Source organism: Numida meleagris, chromosome 2 (genome assembly GCF_002078875.1).
Source record: "Numida meleagris isolate 19003 breed g44 Domestic line chromosome 2, NumMel1.0, whole genome shotgun sequence".
Classification (NCBI taxonomy): domain Eukaryota; kingdom Metazoa; phylum Chordata; class Aves; order Galliformes; family Numididae; genus Numida; species Numida meleagris.
In genome coordinates, this window is record NC_034410.1 from 132153139 (window position 1) to 132177361 (window position 24223).

Genomic DNA, 24223 nt, shown 5'->3' on the forward strand with positions numbered 1-24223 from the left:
TTATACAAAGATAGGTAGGTTTTGTATTTTACCTAAAGTCTGAGCCTATCCGTTTTCCATTTTCTGGTTCTCCAGGATCTGGACACAAATTGGATGCCTGTTTAATACCTCCCTCATTTACTGCAAAACAAAACAAAACAAACAAACAAACAAACAAAATAATACTGATTTTAGGAAACAGAGTTTTAAGTAATTAACAAATATGTAAAAGCGTATTACCTATGATTTTGGTCATTTGAAACATATTTTCTATAGAATACGATCATTCATGTAATCTCTAGTTTCAATACATAATACCCCTCTCTATAATAAACAATGCATGTATTCCTGTCTATTAAAAAAAAACAACAAAAAAAGTAACCTTTCTATTAGTTGTACTCTTCAGCTAATTTGTTTGCTTGTATTATTATTAAACCTATATGGAAATATTATGGCTATTCCTAACGTATTCTTGTATATTTCATCTCCACTAACATTTGACTTTTTCAATGTAATAAAACTTGAATGGATGGTTCATGCTGAGAGATTTGTCCTTAATCAATACTGAAAATGCAAATATTCCCAACATACAGTTTCTAAGGATAAGCTCAAAATGCCAGTTTGATTTGCATACATTTATCCTACAATAAAATATAATTGATCTTTAGAGAGAAAGTTCCTGTGAATCTTTCAGTCAGTATGTTTTTCCAGAACTTTTTATGCAGCAATTTAGCCTTGGCATATTTCCTTTATTTTTTTTTTCTTTTTACAGCTTGGTTAAGTATATACGATTTCTTTTTTTTTTTTTCTTTTTTTTTTTTTTTTGGCCAAAATGGTTCTGTTAACTTTGTACCTAATTCTCAATCATTAAACCAGGAGATAGAAGGCCCCAAAAATCCTAGAAGCAACAGAGAGCAGTCCGTTAGCACTTGGTAAATACATGACCCAACAGAGAATTCATTTTAAAAATGCAAGTTGGCAAGAAACCAATATATTTGTACTAAGCAAGAGATTTCTCCTTCATTCATCTTTACTTCTAGGGAAATACGCCAGTAGATTTACAGTATTAAACTAACAAAACTTTCCTTTTAAGAAAAGGTTTGCATAGGCAGGCTAATCGCACATTACATTGCAAATTGAATGTATTTGAATAAAGATGTAGTTTCTAACTATAGTTCTAAAGGCTATGAATTAAACTTTAGTTTTTCATGCGGCCAGTAACATTCAGAATATCTGAGGGTGTCACCTTCCTTAAAACTTGTCCCCTTATACAAAAATGGAAGAATTGCTTTGTTACCTCTGAGGAAGGCAAAGAACAAATGAAAATGTTGCAGTGGGTTGGAAAATGTGTCAAGTTACTGCTCTTTTCTAGTGGTAAAAACTGTCAAGCTCAGTCTTTGTCAATTGGAACCAGACCACTGCCCCAACAGCTTTATCAAACTGGTTCTAATAGCAAACAAATGCAATCCTTACATCACTAGACTAAGGGGATTTTGGATTAAGAGGCCTCTTTGTCAGAGAACATCCATCTTAGAGGGTTTCCTCCACCAGTACTTTAGGAGTAATAAAAGGATATCATCTACAGAAAACCAAGTTACTACCACTGTTGGAGTAAATATACCTCTGACAATTACCATACCATAAACTGCATTCCACAAAGCCAGTTAGGAAGAAATTGCTAGGCAAGCAGTGAACTATCTTTGAAATACCTGGGTATGTACAGTTCCAAAGCCTATATCAAGACCTGAGAAATTCAGAATCATCCTAAGTAGCCAGTATAAATGGACAAAACCGAAAAACCTTAAGTAGACAGGATTCACTCAGCCATTTTCCACAATTCTGGAAGGTAAATGAATTATGTTTGACAGCCAATAGGGAAAAAGATGCCTTCTCAGTTTTGTGACTGTCAGTTAAATTCTCTAACATTAAATGTATATAAAATATATAGCTATAAACTCATTCACGATGCTGGATAATAATATTAGGGAAGTTTTTAAAAATGTCAGTTTTGGGACTACATCATATCACACAAATTCTTTACTGTGAACAAAATAAACTTATCAAATAACTATATCATCCATGGTTTAATATTTCAAGTAATCATTTTACTTTTGCATACTATTTTTACCCTTCACAGGTAACACAGTGAATATTCTTGCAAAAAAAAAAAAAAAAAAAAAAAAAGGATTTTACAGCAAAAGAGCTATTGTATTCTGCAATTTCTACCAAAAATGGAAACTTAAGAAATCATGGTGGTCTTTGACATCTTTCATATAAAGTTCCATTCTTAAAAATACACTGTGAAACAGATTTGTAATCATAAATAATAATCTAAAGGGTTATGTTAAAGAAAATCAGTAAAAAAATTACAGTAACAAAATCAACATAGGAAGGCCAGGGAAGATGTGCGTTGGAAGGAAACTGGAGACCTGGCCAGAAGGGATATGGAGAAAGCTGAGGTACTCAGTGACATCTTTGCCTCAGTCTTCACTGGCAAGGACTCTAGCCACACCACCCAAGTTGCAGAAAGCAAAGGTAACAACTAAGAGATGGAAGATCTGCCCACTGTAAATGAAGATCATGTTCAAGATCATCTAAAGAACCTGAAGGTGCACAAGTCTGTGGGACCCAATGAGATCCATACACAGGTTCTGAGGGAACTGGCAGATGAAGTTACCAAGCTGCTATCCATCATATTTGAAAGGTCATGGCAGTCTGGTTAAGTTCCCACTCACTGGAAAAGGCAAAAAATAACTTCCATTTCCAAGAAAGGAAAAAAAGAAGATCCAGGTACTACAGGCAAGTCAGTCTCACTTCTGTGCCTGGCAAGATTATGGAGCAAATCCTCCTGAAGGCCCTAATAAGGTGCACAGAAAATAAAAAGGAGGTGATGTTAACCAACGTGGCTTCACCAAGGGCAAGTCATGCCTGACAAACTTGGTGGCCTTTTATGATGGAGTTACAGCATCAGTGGATAAAGAAAGAGCAACTGACAACATCTACCTGGACTTGTTCAAAGTGTTTGACACTGTCCTGCATGACATTCTAGTCACCAAACTGGAGAAAAATGGATTTGATGGATGGACCACTCACTGGATAGCGAATTGGCTTGATGGTCACACTTAAGAGAGTTGCAATTAATGGCTTGATGTCCAAGTGGAGACCAGTGACAAGTGGCATTCCTCGGGGATCAGTGCTGGGACCGGTGCTATTTAACATTTTTGCAGGTGACGTGAACAGTGAGATTGAGTGCACCCTCAACAAGTTTGCAGATTGTACCAAGCTGAGTGGTACAGCTGACATGCTAGAAGGAGGGGATGCTATCCGGAGGGACCTGGACAGGCTTGAGAGGTGGGCCCATGCCAACCTCATGAAATTCAACAAGGTCGACTGCAAGGTCCTGCACGTGGGTAGGGGCAATCCTGAGCACAAATACAGGTTGGGCAGGGATGGCTTGAGAGAAACCCTGAGGAGAAGGATTTGAGGGTGTCAACTGATGAAAGATTCAGCATGAGCCAGCAATGTGCTCTTGCAGCCCAGAAGGCAAACTGCATCCTGCATCAAGAGAAGCATGACCAGCAGGCGGAGGGAGGTGATTCTGCCCATCTGCTCTGCTCTCAGGAGACCCCTCCTGGAGTACTGCATCCAGTTCTGGGGACCACAACACAAGAAGGACATGGAGCTGTTGGAGCGGATCCAGAGGGGGGCCACAAAGATGATCAGAGGACTGGAGCACCTGCCCCATGAGGACAGGCTGAGAGAGCTGGGGCTCTTCACCCTGGAGAAGGTTCCTGGGGGAACTTATAGTAGCCTTCCAGTACCTGAAGGGGGCCTACAGGAAAGCTGGGGAGGGACAGCATATAGAGACAGGACGGGGGAAAATGGTTTTAAACTGGAGGAGGGTAGATTTAGCTTAGATATTAGGAAGACGGTCTTTAATGTGATGGTGGTGAGACACTGAAACAGGTTTCCAAGAGAGATTGAGGATACCCCCACTCTGGGGGCATTCAAGGACAGATTGGATAGGGCTTTAAGTATTAAAGTATTATAAGGGGCTTTTTATATACAACTTTTATGTACAAATACACAGTATTTGTGTATTCAAGTTAATGCTTCCAGATAAGCTTTATTTTTTAGTCTTGTGAAATATATCTCTCACATAGTTCTCCAGGTATCTATCTATCTATCCATCTCTTTGTCTCTCTCCATCTATCCTTCTAATGTTTGCATGCAATTACATCCCACATAGTCATTTGATAGTAGGTAGTGAAAGGGTTTCCTGTCATGAATTAAAGGTAGGAGAGCATTTGTTCATGGTCCGATCATCAAACTGAGAGTAAGAAATCTGAGTCCTAATCCAGATAGAGCTGCATTCCTGTATGACTTCTATATACTTATTTATTTTATCTCAACTCTTGCAAAATGAAGTTGATACCTACTTTTTTCAGAGTATATCACTGTATCAACTATTACCATTCTGGCTTTACTATGTGCAAAACGTAGTATCAACTGTGTTGATATCATGCTTTTGTTCTTACAGAATAAATCTGATAACTTAAGGCATTTCAACTAAGCATGTTCATAAATGTTTGCAGGATTAGGGCCTATCTTTGTAAAATAATTTCTAAATAAGGAGAATTACATTATATTAGTTACTTGTCACATTCCAAAAAAGTATAATAGGGAAAGACCCATATGAGATGATCATTTCTAAACACTGCAATAATACAAGGCATAATAGTAGGTATTAATTTATCTGTATTTTATTGCTATTAACATCTGAATGACAGTCATCCTTGTTTTTTAAAAAAGACCCACATGTTATTCTAGTGCAAATAGAGATCCAGCTGAGGTCACATGGGAAATTTTACCTAAATCAGTAGCTAAATACATCAGCTTGTTATGAAATTCTTTCTCTCAAATTTCACTTCCTACCACAGTGACTAGCTAAGCGCATAATCGATTACAATTCAAAATCTGAGTTACCGCTTTTATGACCAAAATATAACTCACTAAAGATACAAAACAATAAGGTTTAGGTCTTATTATTGATTCATGTAGGTAATCTACTCCTTGTATAACAAATAAATCAAGATAGAGACATTTTCAGCTATACATGGATTATAACATACTAAATGATATAAAGATTATTTTTAAATAATATGGATAACCTTCATGACTAATTTCATAACAGTGACTTCTAAATATCATGACTGTCTGATACTCTACCATAAATGGGAAACCCTATTAATGTTTATATAATGAGATATTTAATGATTTGCACATAACAAATGTATAGAGCAACAATCTGTTTTATCAGCCATTGTACTACTTTTCTAATTTATAACTATGAAATCACAGATGAATTGTCAGGCAGACCTCAGTGATGTACCTTATTTATTAATAAACACTACTGTGTTTATTTTGCAGTTATTCACTTTTGTATATTCACTCTACTTTGCAGTCACTCAATTTATATAAAAAAGAACACTTGTTTTTAAAGATCTCGAGACATTATTTTCAAATAAAACAGAAATATTTTGAGAACTATTTAGATGATGCAGGTTACAGAAAAAATTGAATGTGACAATATGCTACATAATAAAGACTAAACAGAAGTATATTTTGATTTATTTTTCTTACTTAGCAAAAGTTAAAAGGTCTTGCTGCTTGAAGACACCTTTTTAATAAAACAATAACATGTCTAGCATATTGACAGTTTAAAACTGAAAAATACATTTTAAAAATGTTCCAATATGCCCTGCTAACTCCTGAACACTGAATCCATCTGTGACAGCTTTAAAAAAATGTAGTACAAACATATCTAACCTAAGGAGCCTCAAAAGTAAGTCCTTCCACTCCTGCGAAGAATAACAATGTAGTATAAACAGACATTTGCTAAGCATGTTCAATTTAACCAATAGTAAGTATTTAAAATGTGGTTCTAGTCCAAAAAAGAGCTCTATAAAAATGGCACCTTTTTTTGAAATATATATTTTCTTTAATGTATTTGTATATAAAATCACTGCTTAATTTATGTTGAAAAGTTTTCTGAATCCTCCTCCTAAGTTAATCAGAACTCAGTCCTGTAAGATGATGAGAACTTTCATGTTCTACTTTCTGTAATTAATGTTGAAGGAACTAAGGATATCCAGAATTTTGAAACTTTCAGTTAGTTAATCAGTTCAAAATGTCAAAGTTAATGAAGAAAAAGTGATTTCAGGAAGGGACCTCATAGGCATCACTTTGAAAAAAATACACAGTTGCATGTTTGTAAATAAAGATAGGTTTCAGCTCGTATAGCATTTTTCTACTAGTACAAATTTTTGATTAAAATAGCATGCTTTTCTCTTCCTACCTTTAAATTGACACCTGGCATGCTGAATATTTATTTCTTTGTAAATATATCAATTTTAATGTAACACTGCTAAAAAAAAGTCATTTTACAATGCCAGATTTATAGAAGGTCTGCCTTTAGAGTAGAACCATATTTAAAAATTCACCATGCAGACTGGAGAAACAGATTTAAGTTAGTTATATTTGCATAAATACATAAACAATTTCATAAACACACAAACATCACAGCACAAACTTCACTCTTGCACTTGAAGGAAGTAACAAAAAAAGGAGTACACTCACAGATAGAAAACTTGTTGCTGTTGTCTTTCCCTGGAAACAATTTAAATCCTCTAGATTTAAAATCTATGGCCTTTTTCACTAGTTAAAAAAACAAAAAACAAAAAAACAACAACAAAAAAACATGTATCAGGAAATACAGTCTAAAATAATTCATTTCATTTGACAAAATGTATCATGGATCTATATATAAACTAGAGTACCAGCTACCTAGCAAGCTCATGTTTTGTCCCTGTAGTAGGAAGCAATTTACTATAATGAGTATTGAGACCAAATTTTTCATCAGACAAAGTTGTGAAAGAAGTAGGATTTGTAACTATTTTTTTCTCCTGCATAACTGAGAATAAAATGATGGCCAAAGTGATTACTTCCATGCACCATAAATAGTGTAAAACACTATCACAGATTTATGGAACCTGGAAAATAGAAAGAATAATAGATAATGCTCCTCATAAACTGTTGAATCTTAACTAGAATTTAAACTATATTAATAAAGACGAGTGCTTGTCCCTTTGACATAAAAAAAAAAAAAAGTAAATAAAATTACAGAATACTATCATGCCTAAGGAATTGGTTTTTTGTGTTTTTTTTTTTTTTTTCACATGGGCACATTTTAATGCAATTATGCTTTCCAGCAATACATAATATAAAATGAAAAAAAAAAAGTGTCATCCACAACATCTTATTGAATACACACTGGAATCCAAAATATACTCTCAAGTCTGAATTCCATCATTGCACAAGGAACACAGGACATATATTATGTTCTGCGTATATTCTGAAAAATTTTAATAGCAGTAGAAATAACAATGTATTTTCTGTCAACATATTTTGGCTGTCCTTACACATTTTGAAATTTACAGTAAAAATCTGCATTATATTTGGTAAAAAGACAAAGCTGAGGAAATAGCTAAAAAAGTCACTTTTACAGTACACAAAAGTCCTTCTAAAATTACCATGTTGGAATACATTCTCAAGATCTATAGACACTCATATCAATTCCCCATGCTGAAATGTCTCTGCTACTTCTTTTCAAAATCTACCTTAGTTATGTCCCTAGCTTCAGTATGGAAGAATCGTGTTTATTCAAGAGATACATAGATTTATTATCTGTATTATGATTTTTCTGCCACAAAAAACTCAAATATTTTGTTCAGAGAAGAAACACCTCATTATTAAATTAAGCATTCTAGGCTAAGTTACTGTTTTAACTAAATACAGTTTGCCATTCTAATGTTGATTCTACAGCCGATGGTTTTCATCACTTGAAAAGACTTATTTGCTAAGTTTTGTGGAAGGCAGTTTTATCTCACCTTACCTCCAATCCCACAGCTAAACTATATGAACTATATGTGTAAAAGCCTTTGTTTTAGACTGTCTTTTTGATAAAGGCAGTTAATCAAGGCAAAACACATGGCCTTAGTGATTAGTAATCATTACCGTGCACAAGAGCATAAGAAAAATCAGGAAAAAAACAGCATGCTAAAATTTATAGGTTAATTGAGAAATTATAAGAAGTATTCTTACACTTCTGGTAGAAGAGGCTGTACTTTCTTCCATGTACCTACATACTTTTTATTTTAGGCTTTTAACTTTTTTTTTTTAGGCTTCTATCTCAATATATAAAATGAACATCATCATAATGTAAAAACATTGCCAATGGCTCTGGGAATTACATTATTTGTAGGAGTAGAATGTATCTGAAGCCACAAAATACTATGAAAATTTTTGTTTCAAATAACTGAAGCTCATAAACAATGCTGTGGTTAGAAGAAGTCAGGGACACAACAACCGTATGTTCATGCAGTATTTCAGTAAAGCTATACTGAAATAAAAGCAATGTGCTCACATCATTGTGTGAGATTTCTAAGATGCTGTTTGTACCTAAATGTTAATCTAGTTGTAGAGCTGTTTCTTTATGCTTTCTCCAAGCACCAACATAAAATAATTCTAATTGATCAGAAGACAGAAACCTAAGTATTCTTGCAGCACCTAAGTAAAATGGGAGTAGGTCTGAATGCATGATTTCAGATGCTGGTAGGTGTTCCAATTAGTAAGATGTGTGTCTTTTATTTTCAGAAATCATCATATCAACATAATAAAGAAAGAAGATGGTGAGTGTTTTTGCTCCTTTTCATCCTCAAGCATGTATGTAATATATCCTCAGTTTACATACATGAGAAAGAGAGATCAAAACATCTATGGTGGAACTGTAAAATAGCTGTGAAATTCAACATTAAATGCTGTACCTGAGTCGTGGAAATCTCAAACTTCAATACAGACTGGGAGATAAATGGATAGAGAGCAACCATGCGGAGATGGACTTGGAAATTGGGCTTGATTAAAAACTCAACATGAGCTGGCACTGTGTGCTTGCAGCCCAGAAACCCAGTCACATCATGGACTGCATGAAAAAAGGTGAGAGGAGCAGGGTTAGAGAAGTGTTTTTTCCCCTTTGCTCTGCCCTTTTGGGACTCCACTTGGAGTATTGTTTTCAGCTCTAGGGCCCCAAATATTATAAGGACATGGATCTATTGGAATGAGTCCATAGGCAGATAGATCATAAGGATGATCAGAGGGCTGGAGCAACTGTCCTGCAAAGTCAGGCTGAGAGAGCTGAAGTTGTTCAGCCTGGAGAAGAGGAGGCTTACTGGAAATCTCACTGCAGCCTCTTGATACTTAACGGAGGCCTACAGGAAAAGTAGGGAGGGACTCTTTTTCAGGGTGTATAATAATAGAACAAGGGGTAATGGATTTAACTATGAAAGGCTAGATTTAGATTGGAAATTCAGAAGTTCATTATTATGAAGGTGGTTAGGCACTGGAATAGGCTGTCCAGAGAAATTGTGGATAACTCATCCCTGAAAATGTTCAAGATCAGGTCGGATAGGGCTCTAGGCAATCTAACACAGAAGGAGGTGACCCTGACATGGCAGGGGACTGAAACTAATGGCTTTTAAGGTCTCTTCCAACCCAAACGTTCCATCTTTCTTAAAACGATTTGCATCACTTTGCTGCAGCTATTAAACACTACAAAGAAAGCAAGCAACTCAAGATCTCCGATTGTTCTTTACATTCACAGAGGTGAAAGACACTTTTAACTATGTTTTGTATGCTAATGTATTGAATAGTACTTTAGGATTATAGAATGAGGAAGTAGATATAGACATTTATTTTGTTCAAACATGTCTAGTCGCTAAAGAATGTGTCCGGTTCTGTATGTATAAACATACATATAAAAACAACTCCCCTTCCAAAAACGAACGAACAAAAACAACAACAACACCGAAACCACAATAAGTCTATATTTAATACTTTCAAAACTAGGTATTATTTTGCAAATGCCAGTATGGACACAAGGGAAGAAAATGTGAACTGTTTAAAAACAATTTTAGTATGTGCATGACAGTAAGCACGGTGGATTTCACTTTTCGGAAGGTTCACAGGATAAATTAATGCCAGGAAATACTGCAGCTGTACACATCTAAGCTAGTCCACAAAGAGAAATAGACACTTAAGGGGCTCAATTTATTTGGCCTTAGATACCTATTTTCTCAAGAGATGAGTTTAAACTTTTTATCCTCTTTTCTCTCCAGGTAATTCAGATGTGATAATGCTGCAAACAGCTAAACATGTTCAGACTAATCTGTTCTCATATTTCTTAACAGACAAGACACAGGAAAAATAGATAAGTCTATACAAACAAGATACCCCTGAGATGGCATACTGCTCCAGATGGAAAGAAGAGATAAGATCCTCCAGTGATTTGGAGAATACTAGAGCATAAATTAAAACAGATGTGAACATAAAGCTTCCTTTATGTCCTGTCTTTCAGTCTACTTGAGAATCAATTTCAAAATAACACTGAAAAGCTAGATAGAAGAAATCAAGCTGTTCAGAGACCAAACTTAATCAGTTATTAAGTCTATTATATCTGCATTAGAAGTAACCCTTTGTATGTCAGTTTAATTACATGATTGTAAAGACTGTCAAATCTTTATGAAATTCATTGAAAGCTATCTGTTATAGCCAGATCTCCATTGCTATATGTAAACAGAAGGTTATAATGTTCTTCAGTACTACTTTAAATAGCTGCAGCCTGTAGTTTTGTTTTTGTTGTCTTAATTCTTAAATATAATTAAATGTTTATTTGTATTTATTTAGCTTGGGCAGAATTGGTGGCACGCATCTTCCATAAAGTCTCTGACAGACGTAAATGTATTTTTCATCCTATGATCTGATGAGTGTAAACAGTATCATCAGAGCTGCTTGATAGCGAATCAGAGATTATTTTTAAAAACCCTGAAAATTTGGGAACTATTTAGGCATCCACCATGGAGCATACATTCAACACACTCATGTTTTTTTTCCCCACTAATGGCTTTGATACGCAACATAAGATTATATAGACTACATAATTTTTTCTAAATCTGGAAAGTCCATTGTTTTCTGCAAATATAAAAGATATAACTAAATGGTTTATTGAAGAAAGAAAGATATAAATAATTGTGTAAATTGAGTAAGTCCATGCATGAAGTTTGCATGCGAGACAGATGATCTGAGATTCAGGTAGTACAGTAGTCTCATGTACATGGTAGACAATTGATATACAAACTGAAATAAATAAGATCAGAATAGTTTTGTTGAAGTCTCTATCTAAAATAGTTTCCCATGTAAGATTATGAAATTTCAAGTACTTCCAGGCAAATTTTTAGACACACTGAAATAACTGAAATATTGTCTTTTTTTTTTTTTTTTATGTAGAACAGTTATGTGTTTCTGTATATTTTGGCTAGATGCTGGAGCTTTTAGAAGAGAAACAACATACCTACCATGACTATTTCCTACAAATATTGTTTCAGAAAAAGAAAAAAAAACAGTAAACACTGAAGTTCAAGTTTCTGTTTGCCTTTCTAGAACACCTTTTTCCTTACTGCAATATGGTTGTGTTGAAAAGGATAAAGATATTTGGAATACTGCCTAAACATCAGAAACAAACAAAATGTTCCTTTTAATTGAGAACAATGTCTAGGATTTAGCAGTACATAAAAACAAAATTAAACAACATGCTTCTGCAGAAACTGTTTTATAATTACTTGCTTGTATTAACCACTGTGAGAATCAAGAATTGCAAAGTATTTGCTATTTCTTAATAGAGATTGAATGAAATGATAAATGGGAATCAAAATGTAGAAAACAGTGACATAAATTAATGACAAATTAGGTTTCCATTTAAGCTTCAAATGAATTAAGTTCCAATTATCAAAACAAAACAACTTAAAACAGAAAAAAAAAAAAGATTTGAAACATTTTGAGACCTAGTTATCAGCTAAATCCAAGGTTTTTTTTTCCATGTATTTTCTTATTTCATAAAAAGCACCTGGAATTTGCTAGTTTCAGTGCATGAAGTAATGTATTCCTTTTTTTTTTACATCTAAACTTATTTATCCATTTTTCAAGTATTTCAACTGTTTAATACTTACTCTGTACTGTGAATAATATCTTTACCACAGCCATAGTCAGCAGTAATTAAGCTCCAAAAGAATATCACTTGAAGACTTTTACACAAATGGAAAACATTTTTAAAAACTACACTCTAAGCAAATTAACAAAACAAAATTGTTGTATTTTGTTTTATGCCAAGGAGTACTGGTGAAGGGACTAGAAAACAAGACCTATGAGGAGCAACTGAGAGAACTCAAATTGTATGCTTTTGAGGAGTTTGAGAGGCAACTTCACCATTCTCTACAAATACCTGAAAGAAGCATGAAGTGGGGAGGATGCCTGTCTCTTTTCTCAGGTGACAAGTGATAGAATGTCAGAAAATGGTCTCAAGTTGCACCAGGAATATTTAGTTTGGATATCAGGAAGAATTTCTTCATGGGGAGGATGGAAAAACAATGGAACTGGCTGCCAGGGAAAGCGGTGGAGTCCCCTTCTCAGGAGGCATTAAAGAAATGTATGGACATGGCACTAAGAAACATGGTTTAGCAAAGGTACTTGGTAGGTCAGGTGGGTGATTAGACTTGATCTTGAAGGTCTTTTCCAACCTAAATGATTCTATGACTGTACATATACAAGGGCTGCTCTGAAAGTAATGCCTCCTATTTTATTAAGTTGGCTCACAAAATCGGAGGCTGATGTTAGTAATATAGCAGTAGAGGTTGAACCTTCCCACCAATATCCAATTATATTTTGTTGCCATGCAACAGATAGCAGCAGTCTGACAAAATGACATATGACATGGGAGTGCATATGAAGAAAAGGTATGGAATATAATTCTTTCAGTGGAAAAAATTGCACCCATTGACATTCATTGATGCTTGCTGAACATTCTGAAGACCAAACAGTGGACGTTATCAGAGTGAGGCAGATAGGTAGTGAATGAATCACGTCTTCTGGAGCAGATTTTTACAAGCATGGGATGTAAGCTCTTGTTCATTGCTGGTGAAAATGCATAGCTAATGAAGATACCTATGCTGAAAAATAGTGTTTCATAGGTAAGAATTTGATCTATCAAAGAATGTTATTGTTATCTTTGTATCTATTGTAGTTTCCATGGAAATAGGCATTACTTTCAGATCAACTTACGTATGTTCCTATATGACATTTCATGAAATATGCAATATCTCTGGAAACAAAGGCAAGTTGTGTGCCTCCTCACAAGTTCTCTATTCTGTTTCTCACCTTCCACTTTTATTTAAATTCAGCTACAGTTGCCTGACCATGCTGTAGAAAAGTTTTTGACACAATGTCAATAATTTTTTTCCCCCTTTGAATTTACATGACGAAAATTCTTCCCACATTTCTGTTACTTAGAAAATAAAAATCAAGACCACTTTTTCCACTTTGCATTGGGCCCAGATATTAGGGAACACAAGCTGACATTAAAAGTAGTTGTACATAATCTACAACAATAAATATGTTCTCTGGATTTATTTTATCCAAGAAATAATGAGTAATTAACTGCTTTCTAAATGGACAAAAGATAGTTTGGAATACAGTTCAGAACAGACTGGTGCAGAACCAATAAATCACTCATTGTTCAAGAATTTCAAAATCTGATTACAGCAGATTTTCCTTGCAGCAGTTACTATGTCTAACGACAGAAACAGCAATCTGACATTCTCTGGACTTCCCATACATAGTGCTTAGTTTCAGATATGGCAAATAAACTGCATATCATACTTCCAGGCATGCGTCTAATTCAGTGTGCCTGCTCCAGAAGTAGGTCTACATGCACAACAGATCCCCAGATTGTTCAGTGAACATAGTTATATACTTCAATGAAACCCATAATAGGTATATTATTGTAACCTAACATATGCATTTCATGTTTATATTAAAATTTCCTATATTCTGATTTTACTTTAATATAAAGCACTTCCATTTCAACTGTGCAAATTCTCAGTTCATTCTTAATCTACAGATGAAAACCTGAAGATGATGAGATATAACTAGTTTGCACAATCAATCTTTGAAAAGTTTAAGGTACCAGATTTTCTACAGTGTATCAATTTATATGACAAATTTTCGAATTAGGAAAAAAACTATTTAAGAGAAAAAACAAGTATGGTTCACATGTAAAGTAATGAATAATTACACTAATGCTTGTTTTCATATTCTAACAACTACGTATTTGATTTATACCAACATACCACCAATATATCATATGGTCAAAATACAAAAGCCTACATTACAGCAGATAAGTAGTGACACAATAAGTCAGAAGACAAACAAATTATAGAAGTTAACACATCAAGTATAAGGAAGAACACTTAAGAACAGCAGGAACTGTAATAAAAAATAAATAAATATAAGAACAAGTTAGCAGCATAAAGTCGGCATTAAGTATGAAGAGAAATAAGTCAGTTAAATTCATATATTGGAATCAGTATTATATAACAGATGGCATAATTGTGAGAAAACTAAATTTATCAGTGTATATATGCATCTTCATTATTATGTCATTGCGGGTAATGATGGTGAAATGTAAAGGAAAAATGTACAGATAATGTGAAGAATTATACTGATTTTGTAAGAGCTTTCATTAAAAAAACGTGAAAGAAGAATTCCAGTAAGCTTGTTGGCTTTTTTCTTCAATAGATGCTTCTATGGCTCAATGTTAATGTGCAATAATGTTCAATTATAACTTTCTGGTTTATCTGTTGCATAGACTTTTCAAAGAGTTTTTTAAAAATGTACACTAACTCCACTCATCTACTGATTAAGTGACTGAAAAAAGTTCTTGTGTATATGGGTAAAAAATAATTTTATGACTTCAGGTGTCATAAAAGTTTGGTACGGTGACTACTTAACACAGACACCTGCAAAATAGGGTGTTCATTTCAGGAATACTTCAGGAAATATACAGAGTCCGTCAATAAGGTAATTCTATACATTCTTCATGTAAAGGATTACAATACAGTTAGGATACCAGTTTGAGATACAGAAGTACAGGTTTTACTTCCGTGTTTTTCTACACTTCTTTAATGGTATTAAGAAAAAGATACACTGCACCCCTAGTCTTTTCTAGTTGTATTAGATATAGCATATAGGAACAGGCATAAAAATATGCACTAATAAAAATTTCTTGGATTATTAGAAGTAAGAAACAAAGAGTACACAAAACTTATATTAATATTCTTATAACACATAAGAATCTAAGAATCTTACTGAAAATTTTGACTTTCTTCAGACTAAAATCATTGCAGGCCTGAGTTTCATTCATGCTGAAAGAAAAAGCCCACTAAAAAATCTGCAAACATATGCACACTGATTTCTTACTTGACTCACTCAATGAAAAATCTCTAACAGCTCTTCATAATAATCTCTCCTTCCCTGCTCCTCTTTCCCTTTTTCTCCTTCTAAGTAAATCTCATAAAATTCAGGATGTAGGAATATATTTTCTATCAAATCCTTAAAGTGCTTACATCAAATATTCACAAAGCAGTGCTCCATCATTCACTGTATCTTTCAAAAAAAGTCAAGACAGTTAAATAACTCCATCTTCAAACTTCTTTTTTTCCTAAAGAGAGTTTCACTAGCACCCAACTTAATTCCTCTGTTGTTTTCTCTAATATTTCGGTTTTCATTTTCTTGTTCTCTCTTGCCTTGGAATAAAAATTTAGAATTAAAATAAGCTTGTGTTATACCTTATAAAACTTCCTGTAACATGTTGCAAAAAGAAGTACAGGATTAGTGGAGAATATCCAGTGGCAAGTTTTTTTTTTTTTCTTTGTGAATAGTTTCTTCCTAATTATTATTGTGATATTGCATAAAGTCAGACACCAAATAGAGTAAAGCAAGGTGTTATAGTTAAGTATTCTATAAGAAGAAATGGGGAAAGACAGAAATAAAAAAGGAATGGTAAGAATGTAGGGGGAAAAAGCTGAAAATGAAGGAAAGAAAAAGAGAATGGATACATCACTGAATGATGAAAAGATACTTTGAAAATAAAAAGCTAAGTAAAATAATCAAAGCAAAAGAACTTATCTTCATTCCTCCCCCCTACCCCACAGAAGGTGCTACCTATAGCAATATGGTTAAAATACTGCAAATATTTTATCTTTCTGCTTTGTAGAAAGAGAATCTAAGTCCAGAGTGGTGAAAAGTGTTCAAATCTGTTGTTCTGTTGAAAACAAATGGGTTTTAAGATCCTAAAAATAGCACAGAGTCATTTAGCAGTTCAGATATATGAAGTCACCCATTAAGATTTCTTTGTAATGTTTGTGCTTGATTTCACTAAGAATTTTTTTTTCCTCCAACCTTTGTATTTCTATTTCAGACTTATTTTTTTTCTGTATTTCATGTAAAAACCTAAACTGATTATTTATGAACTGCAGCAGTGGTCTTGTCACATTGTTTATACCTTGCACTGTTTTGTATCTATACTACAGAGAACTTTGGGATGGACATTGCCTTCTAACACAGGACTTCCAAATCATCCATTGTAATTAATTGGGTCTCAAAAAATCATTTCATTCTTTTCCTCTTTGTGACTTTCAATATGTATATAGATATCTACCTGGCAATACCGTAAATATCCTTTGCCAATATTCATTTAATTGGGGGGAAAAATAAATAAAGCACAGTATTTATATCTGAATATTTCAACATCAGAAATTAAACCACTTTTCAAGAAAAGAGAGAGAGAGAGAGGGGGTTACAAGAAATTTTTTATCCTGAGCTTTTCTTATATAACAGGAGTTAATTACTTTCTTCTGTCATAGAAGTAGTTCAGATTCATTAAAATGAAGAACTCCAGTGACTTGACTGGAGATATTTCAATTTCAATCCACTTCCTTTAATAGAATTAAGAAGCCTTTAAAATTTTGTTACACTCAAGTGTAAAAGTATTTACACTTTGTGGTCCTTTTAAAAGCCACAGAAGCATAATATCAAGTCAGCAAAAGCGAGTATCAGATGTTATATCTGGCAATGATGGATCAAGGATTCTTCTCAATGATCTGAGAGACTAAAATCTCTGCTACTCCTATATCATCAGCTTTCATTTCAATTTTTTTTTTCTAAACTTCTATCTCAAGATTTACTTAGAAATATTGTACACGTCCTCTTTTTCCACTGTAACCAGAAGATTCCCATTATTCTCTGTAGTATTTTATTAGGATCATTTTGTACTTCTGCAAAAATGAACACATATCTTTAGGCAGTACAAACATGCTATGAAAGTACTCTATAGAAAAAATTCTAAAATATTTCTTATTATGTTTACATATACTGAATGAAAAATTTTAGGTAGAAAATGCAGCTGATAAGAATTCTAAAACTACTCAGTAGCACTGATAGCATTTCTAAACTCTGAGTTATTAACATAAGAAACAGAGATTGTAGATAAGATCAAAAATGTCAGATTATCTTCAAGTAATGTTGTTAAGATCAAGCTAACAGTATTTAAATGCTTTAACAGAAAACAAATAAGGTAAAAATCACTTGTAATTTCCTTCCCGACTTCTCATCTGATTAAGATACATCATACTAGAAACTGCAATCTAGTATCCATACAAACTTTTATTAGAAGAAGCAATACACTCTTGTGAGCTTGGATTCTTGGTTTCATGAGAACTTAGAATCCAAAAGATGCTGTGTTTCTTTTTTAAATATATTTTTCATTAGCTAATCAAGCTGCATCTTGAAACCAAGATTTTCACCTTTTTTCTCTTTCCTTCTTCTTTCAGAAGACTACATCATTGCAGTAACAGGAATTTTTCTCACACCTCTCCCCAGTATATTTATTTCTATAGTATAGACTCACTTGTCTTTACGTTCTCTAAATACAAGAATTTGCCACCTGAAATATTTATCCCTTCATCCTGTCCGACATATAATTTTGTAAGATGGGATACTTAAATCAATATAACATCAGTATAGTTCTTTCATTCATCTGATTTAGTCTGAATTCTTTTTAAAGAACGAATGTAGTCATGTACAGTATGTCCCATGAGATATCATTACTACCTTAAAAAAATTGTATTTGAATTTCCTTATCTCTTATGGAAATATTTCACTGAAAGCTTCTAGGTTTCCTTTTCCCTCTCTCAGACAGTCAGAATAAGAAATCTCCCTTCTATCATTTCCATCTAATAAAATGAGAGAATAAATTATTCAGCCAGCCTTTGATACAACCAACAGTTATTCTTGAAGTCCACATATTGAATGTGGTAGAATAATTTTCATCTAATAGGTTTACTTTAGACAAAACCTCTTTTTTTCAGTTCTTGCTCTACTTCCCTTGAAAAAACTCTTCCCCTCTTTATTAAAACTCAATTTAATAATTAAAAAAAAAAAACATACTTGTTGTTTAGAGAATCTGAAAGATCTTTTTCACAGACCTATCCAGCAGAATCCAAGAATAGGACTCTTATTCTATTGTTATCCCTTTACATCAATACCAATCTGTCATAAAACATAACACTATTCTGACATCATTTGCAATGTTCTCAAAAATAACACATACACCAGATGTTTACTAAATAATAAATGAAATAGTAGGTTTTTGTAAACTGCATTTAGTATGTTAAAATTCTATTTTTTTCAAGAATTAATTACTTTGCATAGATTTGGAAGCAAAAGTTTTTCTTAAGAATGCAGGAAAAATTTGTTTCCAGAATTAAATCTAATTTTCTAAAACAGCTTTTTAATAGAGAAAGAATTTAAAAAGGAATTTACATAAACTTCTTAAGTAAGTCTTACTAATATCTCAATTGGAATTTAATGTGTGGGTCACATTTAGTAAATATTCATAAGTATTTCTTTGTTAAAGAGAAGCTAAAATATTTCAATAGAAATGTACTGCAAACTCCATAGAAACAACCTTGGAGTATCTGCCCATAGCAGAAATTACCCTCTGTCATTAACAATGTTCTCACATTCACAAATACTTTCTTAAAATATGTCTGTGTAATGATGATTGCCAAACAAAAATAGTATTTTTTTACTCACTTTATGATTACCCACTTCAGTATCTCATGAGTGCATTCTGTTAGGTGGGTTTGATATAATAAAATCATACTGCAATGTGTTATTTAGGAAATGTTAGCAAAGTCAAGACTTTAAACATGGCATGAGAGAATAAACTAGAAACACAACTAGGTGTGGTTTTCACTCTCTAGGGTAATATATACAAGTTTCTCACCTGTAGGCGTGTGGTGATACCTTTTCGTACTAGTTTAATTTATGAAAAACAACTAGCATAATGTTGATTTAACGAAATCTTGGTCTCTCTTTTTTTCTCCCCTGGCATACATTTTTGTAGTTTAATACAACAAAATCACTCAGAATAGCTTTTCCTATATAGTACATTAGCTTTACATATTAAAGGACAGATCACAGCAGAAAACGAGTTAGAAAAGAGTGGAGAGGGCACTGTAGCACAATGTTTACTAATAGGTGACAGAAAAGCTGTATGCATATCAGATTTACTGTCAAATTTAACTGAAAAGATACTATACTCTCATCTCTCTAAATCAGAAGAAATTATTATAGACCTTCAAACACTACTTCATAACATAAAATGAGCCTGCTTTCTCCTTTTTAACCTGCCTAAAATGTTCTTAAAAGAATGTTCAAGCACACAAACAGTAAATATATAAATAAAAATCAGATTTGTATTGATAGAAATAGAATTGAAAAAATAAAGCTATTTCATGATTTCTGTTTCATTTGTAAACCACATATAGCTTGGTTGTTTTCTGGCGGAAGGGTGGGGTTATTTTTTTTTTGTTATTTTTTTTCCCCTCTCTCAGTAAACCTAGTTACATTATATAATGTTTTAAAAAGCTCTGTTGTTTCAATATACCTTAGTAAATTAAGCTACATTAATTTATGCTGGGTGACTATCTGATCCAGTAAGATAAAAGATTACATTCTTAAGTCATCTTTAGAAAACAGCAACCATATAATAAGACAACTACAAATTGCTTGTGCTATAAAAGATGTTCCTCCTCAAACTATTTGCACTTAGAAGATCTCTAGGCAAAACAGATTACCATGAAACAATGGAATAGCAAAAAAATATATAAATAGTACGTAATAAATAGTACTCAATAACATTAACCTGAAACATCAAATTGTGTCATTAAAACAAGGACATGATATTTCTTTCTGAATGTCTGTGCTGGTTAAATTAAGACATTCTAGCACTGCAGTTTCTCATCCTACTATTTCTGATATTGTCATTTGTCTTTTAATGTAATAAACTGTGCTTTGTATTTCAAGCTCACTCCAAGTAATGCATTAATTATGAATATTTTTGCATAAGGATTAAATAATCTGAATATAAAGATATGTCAAAACTTTAGCTTTAATACTGAACAACACGACAAGGAATTTTCTGGTCATATACAGTTTGCTCCATTCATTGATTTTGTGTTTGGTAGAACAAAAACGTACAGATGTTTTTAAAAAAGCCAAACTTCTGCTGAAGATTTAAGCAGAACGGAGGTGGATACATCTGCATCACTGCTTACTTAAGAAGAAAATTGCTATTTGTAAAGCATATTTTTAATGTTGTAATTGCTTATGTGTAAACATACGCCAGACAGAATTATATATTTCATCTCAACTTTGATCTCACACTAGACTTGATAGCAAAACATATTGATGAAAACTACAAAGTGAAAAAAAGAATTCCTTGATCTTTCCCTTCTGTCTTTCTATCATTCAAATTTAAATAAATTACTATGTCAATACTAGTTCTTTTTCTTTTCTTCCCCCCCATGTTTGCCCCCCTAAAACTCAGTTTAAAGTACATTTAATTTCTTTCCTGTTTGATTCAATTGTACTTCTGGAACTTATACCTGACCTTTCACTTCTGATTCATAGAAAATATTTTTCAATAACTACATGGGCACAAGTAAAATAATATCCAATACCTCTATGAGTAACAACTGCAAGTTCTTTAGTTCTTTCTATTTGCTCAGCTTTTCTTGGTCGTCTTCTTGTGCTTTGTAAGTTTGCTTGATGAAGGGAGAGTGCATCTTTGGAAGAGGCCGACTCCAGAATTGATTTTCTTACATTCATAGCTTGCACTTGTTGCTCTTCAGAAGGTTGTCTAGGGATGGTCACTGCACTGGATACAGTAACATCTGCAGATGTGCTAGCAACAGTAATAGCACCAGTAGTGGCCGCAATAGGCTCTTCTAACTCACCAGTGGAGGCAGTTTTGATCAAAGTGGAAGAACCTGTGGGACACACAGTAGCACTGGATGCTAACTTTTTCTTTTGAATTGTGTTTTCTTGATCAACCTAAGAGATCAAATTTCCCTCTGTTTAACATAGTAAAGACAACTGACATGTAAAGAGGAAAGTCAAGATGCTTTATTTAAAAATTTGAAGTAACCTGAACATTTATTAAAGCTAGTGAACATTTCATAATTATTGTGATATTACACATCTAGTTTTAAATGCCCTGAAAAAAAAACTCAGAGTACTAAATTTTGTACCAGTCAGAATGACAGCATATAATTTTCCCTCCTACAAATTCAGTCAACAAAACACCATGGCTAGTGCAAAATATAGAGATTTATCATTAAGGGAGGCCCCATGGGTAGAAAAGTGATAACTGTCCTCTTGAGGAATGACACAGTAGCATCACACAGTAACCTAGGCAGTGGGCGAAATTTTGATACTCCAACTGCTAAAAAGCCAGTCAGATATATTGATACACCCAATTCTTTTCATCCAGTCTTGACAAGGATCTGAAATCTCAAAGCATTCAGAGCTGAAATAAAGCCAAGAGTAGATGGAGAATAAAAGGTAAACCTTTTAAAAAAAAACATATCTATGATCCTACAATTCTGTAATCATCTTGACTGATATAGGACAAATGCTATGTTTATAATTAGCTATTTTTTGCTCTCAAATTTATATAAAAATAAATGAATAAATGATTATTTTACTCAAAGTACTCACCAAGAAGATTTTTGATTAGCTATTTTTTTTTCTAGGCACTGTTTAGAAAAACATTTATTTAACACTTCTAACCTGTTTAGAAGCTGAAAATACATAAATTGTGATTTTTTAAAAATATATTTGATTAACCTTTTGATCCTTCCCCATTCCTAGATTTGGCTACAAGTCTCTGCAGGCCGATTCTCTCACATGCGAATATTTAGAACATCTAACACATTAGCAACTTTGTTTTGACTGGAACAGATAAATAACTGGGCAATGCATAATAGAACTAATAATTAAAAATTACCTTTAAAAAAAGTTGACACAGCATGAACTGCACTATGTTCTATTAGAATGTTTAAAACATAATCCTGATTAAGGGGCTCTGCAAAACTCATTCAAGCAATAATGTTCCATGCTTCAATATTTACATCTGTGCTTTCCTCTCAGAGGCTTTAAAACTTGTCCTTAAAGGATAGTGGATGATAACAGGATTGAAATTAAACAGTTTTTGCAGAAATTAGCAGAGGAATTGCTATAAAATGGGAATCGGAATCTCAGTGGAACTGGGAAGCATTTAGCACCTTCCATGTACATGCTATACCAAACCCATTGACAAATAATGAAATATAACATATAAGCAAATGGAACTAATTATTTAAAAAATCTAATACAGATAAATATAACATAAATAAAATTTAAAATAATAATAAAGTCCGGGGAGTTTGTGCTTCAAAAGTTTTAGGTGGAAAGTGTTCCATACTATTAAAATACTAACAGAACAGAATTTTTAAGAATTAAAAAGACAAACAGATCTTTTTTATGCATGAAATATATTATTTTTTACAATCTTACATTTAATGTCTTAAAGTAGTACAGCACTTCTAAATCATACAGTGATAGTTTCCTGAAAAACTAAACAAGCTTAAAAGCACCAGATAAGACTCCAGGTTTATGTGTGGGAGATAGAACCATGAATCTTCTAATAGAGAGAAAACCAAACCAAACAAATCAAATCAAAACAAACACAACCCACTACTTACTTTCTTATGATGACAGCACTATAAGCAACTGAAATAGATCGAGGCACGTTTTATTCTTTATTTGAGAATAAAAGAAGAAAAAATTCACAACAATGAATAATATCAAGAGGACAAACTAGATATGATTTGGAATACAGGGAATTTCTGGCAGACTGGTATCAAGATTAAAACACAGAAAATACAAGTGCATGACCAAGAATACTGAATAAGGATAATGTTGATTAAAACAAAGAGAGAGAAAAAAAAAGCTTACTGCATTGCACATAACTTCCACTTCTAATGTAAAATTTATATGGATGTGTCTTAATCATGCAAGCCAATGTAAACAAGCAGTAGTCACCAGCCCTTAATATCAAGCTTAAAGCAAAATGACATTCAGAATCTAAGTCAAATGGCATGTTACATCCCAGTGCTTTAAAGATGCACAACACTTCAGTGGAAAAAGATAAGTTAAAATAAAGACTATCTAAAAATAAAGGAAAACAAGAAAAATACTGCTTACATAAAGCTTCAAAATGTGTATATTAAAAATTACCACTTTGCTACAGAGGTAACTATCAAGCAGGACACCTGATTTGTTAAGCTTATGAGACAATAATGTGGAATTTAAAGGAGATTAAGCTGATGAAGCACAAAGCAAATTAGTTCAGAAAAGTAACCTGAATGATCTGCTACTGAAAAGTGTTTTAACTGCTAAAACTTTGGATAATGGAAACATATGGAAGATCCATAAGCCTGTCTATTTATATAGGAGTGGAGGTTGCTCCTGATTCCAACATCTTGTTTAGTAAAGAAAAGAGGCAATGGCCTTTGACATTTCCCTGAGACAATGCTCCATAAATAGATAGTGAATCTGTGCTAGATGCACTCAATTTGTATATGCAGTATGCTACAACTATACACAAGGTTGCTCTTGTAAACATACGATAGCAAAGGAAATTTACCCCAGATAAACTAACAGTGGAAATTGTCATTTAAATTAATCTCAGGGACTAACTTTGTACATGTAATCACTAATGAAATAAAATAATCTACGGAGAGCATGAATATCTTCCGAGGTCTGCAGAAGCATTCATCAGAAAAAAAAAAAAAAAAAAAAAAAAAAAAAAAAAAAAAAAAGCCAAAACCAATATCTATTACAATTTTCCCTT

At 33.1% G+C, this 24223-nt stretch overlaps 1 protein-coding gene across 3 annotated transcripts in view; it reads right to left on the reverse strand.

Moving 5' to 3' along the window:
* Positions 1-24223, reverse strand: part of CSMD3 (CUB and Sushi multiple domains 3) — a 641503-nt gene that overhangs the window by 354171 nt on the left and 263109 nt on the right. For 2 of the 3 annotated variants that reach the window (XM_021388208.1, XM_021388207.1), the window contains exons 7-8: positions 6619-6696; positions 33-120 (exon numbers count right to left, since the gene is read on the reverse strand). In XM_021388208.1, the coding sequence (XP_021243883.1) occupies positions 33-120; positions 6619-6696 (166 nt within the window). Of the gene's footprint in view, positions 1-32; positions 121-6618; positions 6697-21008; positions 21318-24223 lie in introns of all 3 variants that reach the window. The other variant, XM_021388206.1, reaches the window with a different exon arrangement.